Raw genomic sequence first — 2,500 nt, forward strand, 5'->3', positions numbered from 1 at the left:
TTCTTCGGGTCATGGGCTCTACAAGGTGTCAAGCGTTCCACAGGGATGCAGGCCCATGTTGATTCCAATGCTTCCCACAGTTGTGTCAAGTTGGCTGGATGTCCTTTGGGTGGTGGACCATTCTTGATACACACGGGAAACTGTAGAGCATGAAAAACCCAGCAGCTTTGCAGTTCTTGACAAACCGGTACGCCTGACACCTATTACCATACCTTGTTCAAATGAATTTAAATATTTTGTCTTGCACTGGTCTATAGTAGTGCACTATATAGGGAATAGGGTGCCAGCACTGGTCTATAGTAGTGCACTATATAGGGAATAGGGTGCCAGCACTGGTCTATAGTAGTGCACTATATAGGGAATAGGGTGCCAGCACTGGTCTAAAGTAGTGCACTATATAGGGAATAGGGTGCCAGTCCTGGTCTAAAGTAGTGCACTATATAGGGAATAGGGTGCCAGCCCCGGTCTAAAGTAGTGCACTATGTAGGGAATAGGGTGCCAGCCCTGGTCTAAAGTAGTGCACTATATAGGGAATAGGGTGCCAGCACTGGTCTAAAGTAGTGCACTATATAGGGAATAGGGTGCCTAATGTCTATTTTAACGTGACAGGGCCAGACTGCTGTGTTAATATGACCCAAAAGGGCCACTAGATATCTTGTGATAAATTACATAATATTCTGGGGTAGTATCATGTGTTTGTGTTTGCCATGAGGTTAGATGGTTTGTGTGTTTGCCATGCGGTTAGATGGTTGGTGTGTGTTTGTGTTTGCCATGAGGTTAGATGGTTTGTGTTTGCCATGAGGTTAGATGGTTTGTGTTTGCCATGAGGTTAAATGGTTGGTGTGTCTTTGTGTCTAGGTTTTCTAGACGACATTCATTGAAAAAGTAGAACCTAAAACCTAAAATAGTTTCTCTGCTGTCTCCAGGAGAAGAGGCAGGAGGATAACCCTTTGAAGAACCCTTTTGGTTCCAGGTTGAACCCTTTTGGGTTCCATGCAGAACCCTTTCCACAGAGGGTTCTACATGGAACCCAAAATGGTTCTACCTGGAACCAAAAATTGTTCTATGTGGAACCAAACATGGTTTTCCTATGGGGACAGCCAAAGAACCCTTAATTCTAAGAGTCTATACCATAATGTCCTTCGTCCACCACTCCCTGAATCCAACCTGGTTTAAACCCCTCCCTCTTTCTCTCCCTCTCTCCCCCATCCCCCTCTCTTTCTCTCTCTCTCCCCCTCTCTTTCTCTCTCTCCCTCTCTCCCCCTCCCTCTCTCTCCCTCTTTCTCCCTCTCTCCCCCTCCCTCTCTCCCCTTATCTCTCTCTCTCCCTCTCTCTCTCTCTCCCTCTCTCCCCCTCCCTCTCTCCCCCTATCTCTCTCTCTCCCTCTTTCTCCCTCTCTCCCCCCTCCCTCTCTCCCCCTATCTCTCTCTCTCCCTCTCCCTCTCCCTCCTACTCTCTCTCCCCTCCCTCTCCCTGCTCTCCCTCTCTACCTCCCCCACTCCCTGGTCTCCCTCTCTACCTCCCTACTCTACCTCTCTCTCTCTACCTCCCTCCCCTCTCTCTCTCCCCCTCTCCTCCAGATTCCTATGCCATAGTTTCGTTCCTCCATCAGAGCCAGAAGACTGTGACTGTGCGTAACACGTTGAACCCCACCTGGGACCAGACACTCATCTTCTACGAGGTGGAGGTGTTTGGAGATGCTGATGTGACAGAGAGAAGCCCTCCTAACGTTGTGGTGGAGCTGTACGATCAGGATACATATGTGAGTCCGGCAATATTCATGAATTGACCAATATTTAATTCAAGCGAGACAGACAAGAAAACAGGCAGGTAAGCAGGCAGACAATAAAACAGGCAGGTAAGTAGGCAGACAAGCAAAAAGGCAGGTAAGCAGGCAGACAAGCAAACAGGCAGGTAAGTAGGCAGACAATCAAACAGGCTGATAAGCAGGCAGACAATAAATCAGGCAGGTAAGCAGGCAGACAATAAAACAGGCAGGTAAGCAGGCAGACAAGCAAACAGGCAGGTAAGCATGCAGGTAAGCAGACAGACAATAAAACAGGCAGGTAAGCAGGCAGACAATAAAACAGGCAGGTAAGCAGGCATACAAGCAAACAGGCAGGTAAGCAGGCATACAAGCAAACAGGCAGGTAAGCAGGCATACGATAAAACAGGCAGGTAAGCAGGCAGACGATAAAACAGGCAGGTAAGCAGGCAGACAAGCAAACAGGCCGGTAAGCAAGCAGACAAGAAAACAGGCAGATAAGTAGGCAGGCAGGCAGGCAGGTAAGTAGGCAGACAACCAGGCAGGTAAGTAGTCTGGCAAACAAACAGGCAGATAAGTAGGCAGGCAGGCAAGCAGGCAGGCAAGCTAACAGGCTAGCAACCAGGCAGGTAAGTAGATAATCAATCTGATAACTGATTTCATCATCTTGGGTCTTCCTGTGTGCAACTGTCTTGTCATTCCCCTCCTATCCCATAGGGGGCAGATGAGTTTATG

The 2,500-nt window shown here is 48.5% G+C and overlaps 1 protein-coding gene across 1 annotated transcript in view; it reads left to right on the forward strand.

The window, feature by feature from the left end:
• dysf (dysferlin, limb girdle muscular dystrophy 2B (autosomal recessive)) overlaps window positions 1-2,500 on the forward strand; it is a gene marked incomplete in the record, with an annotated part of 244,093 nt that overhangs the window by 180,530 nt on the left and 61,063 nt on the right. The window contains 2 exon segments of the mRNA XM_031793059.1: window positions 1,581-1,762; window positions 2,483-2,500. The exon segment at window positions 2,483-2,500 is cut by the window's right edge and continues 123 nt beyond it. Coding sequence (XP_031648919.1) covers window positions 1,581-1,762; window positions 2,483-2,500 — 200 coding nt within the window.

Source organism: Oncorhynchus kisutch, linkage group LG16 (genome assembly GCF_002021735.2).
Source record: "Oncorhynchus kisutch isolate 150728-3 linkage group LG16, Okis_V2, whole genome shotgun sequence".
NCBI classification, from domain to species: Eukaryota; Metazoa; Chordata; class Actinopteri; order Salmoniformes; family Salmonidae; genus Oncorhynchus; species Oncorhynchus kisutch.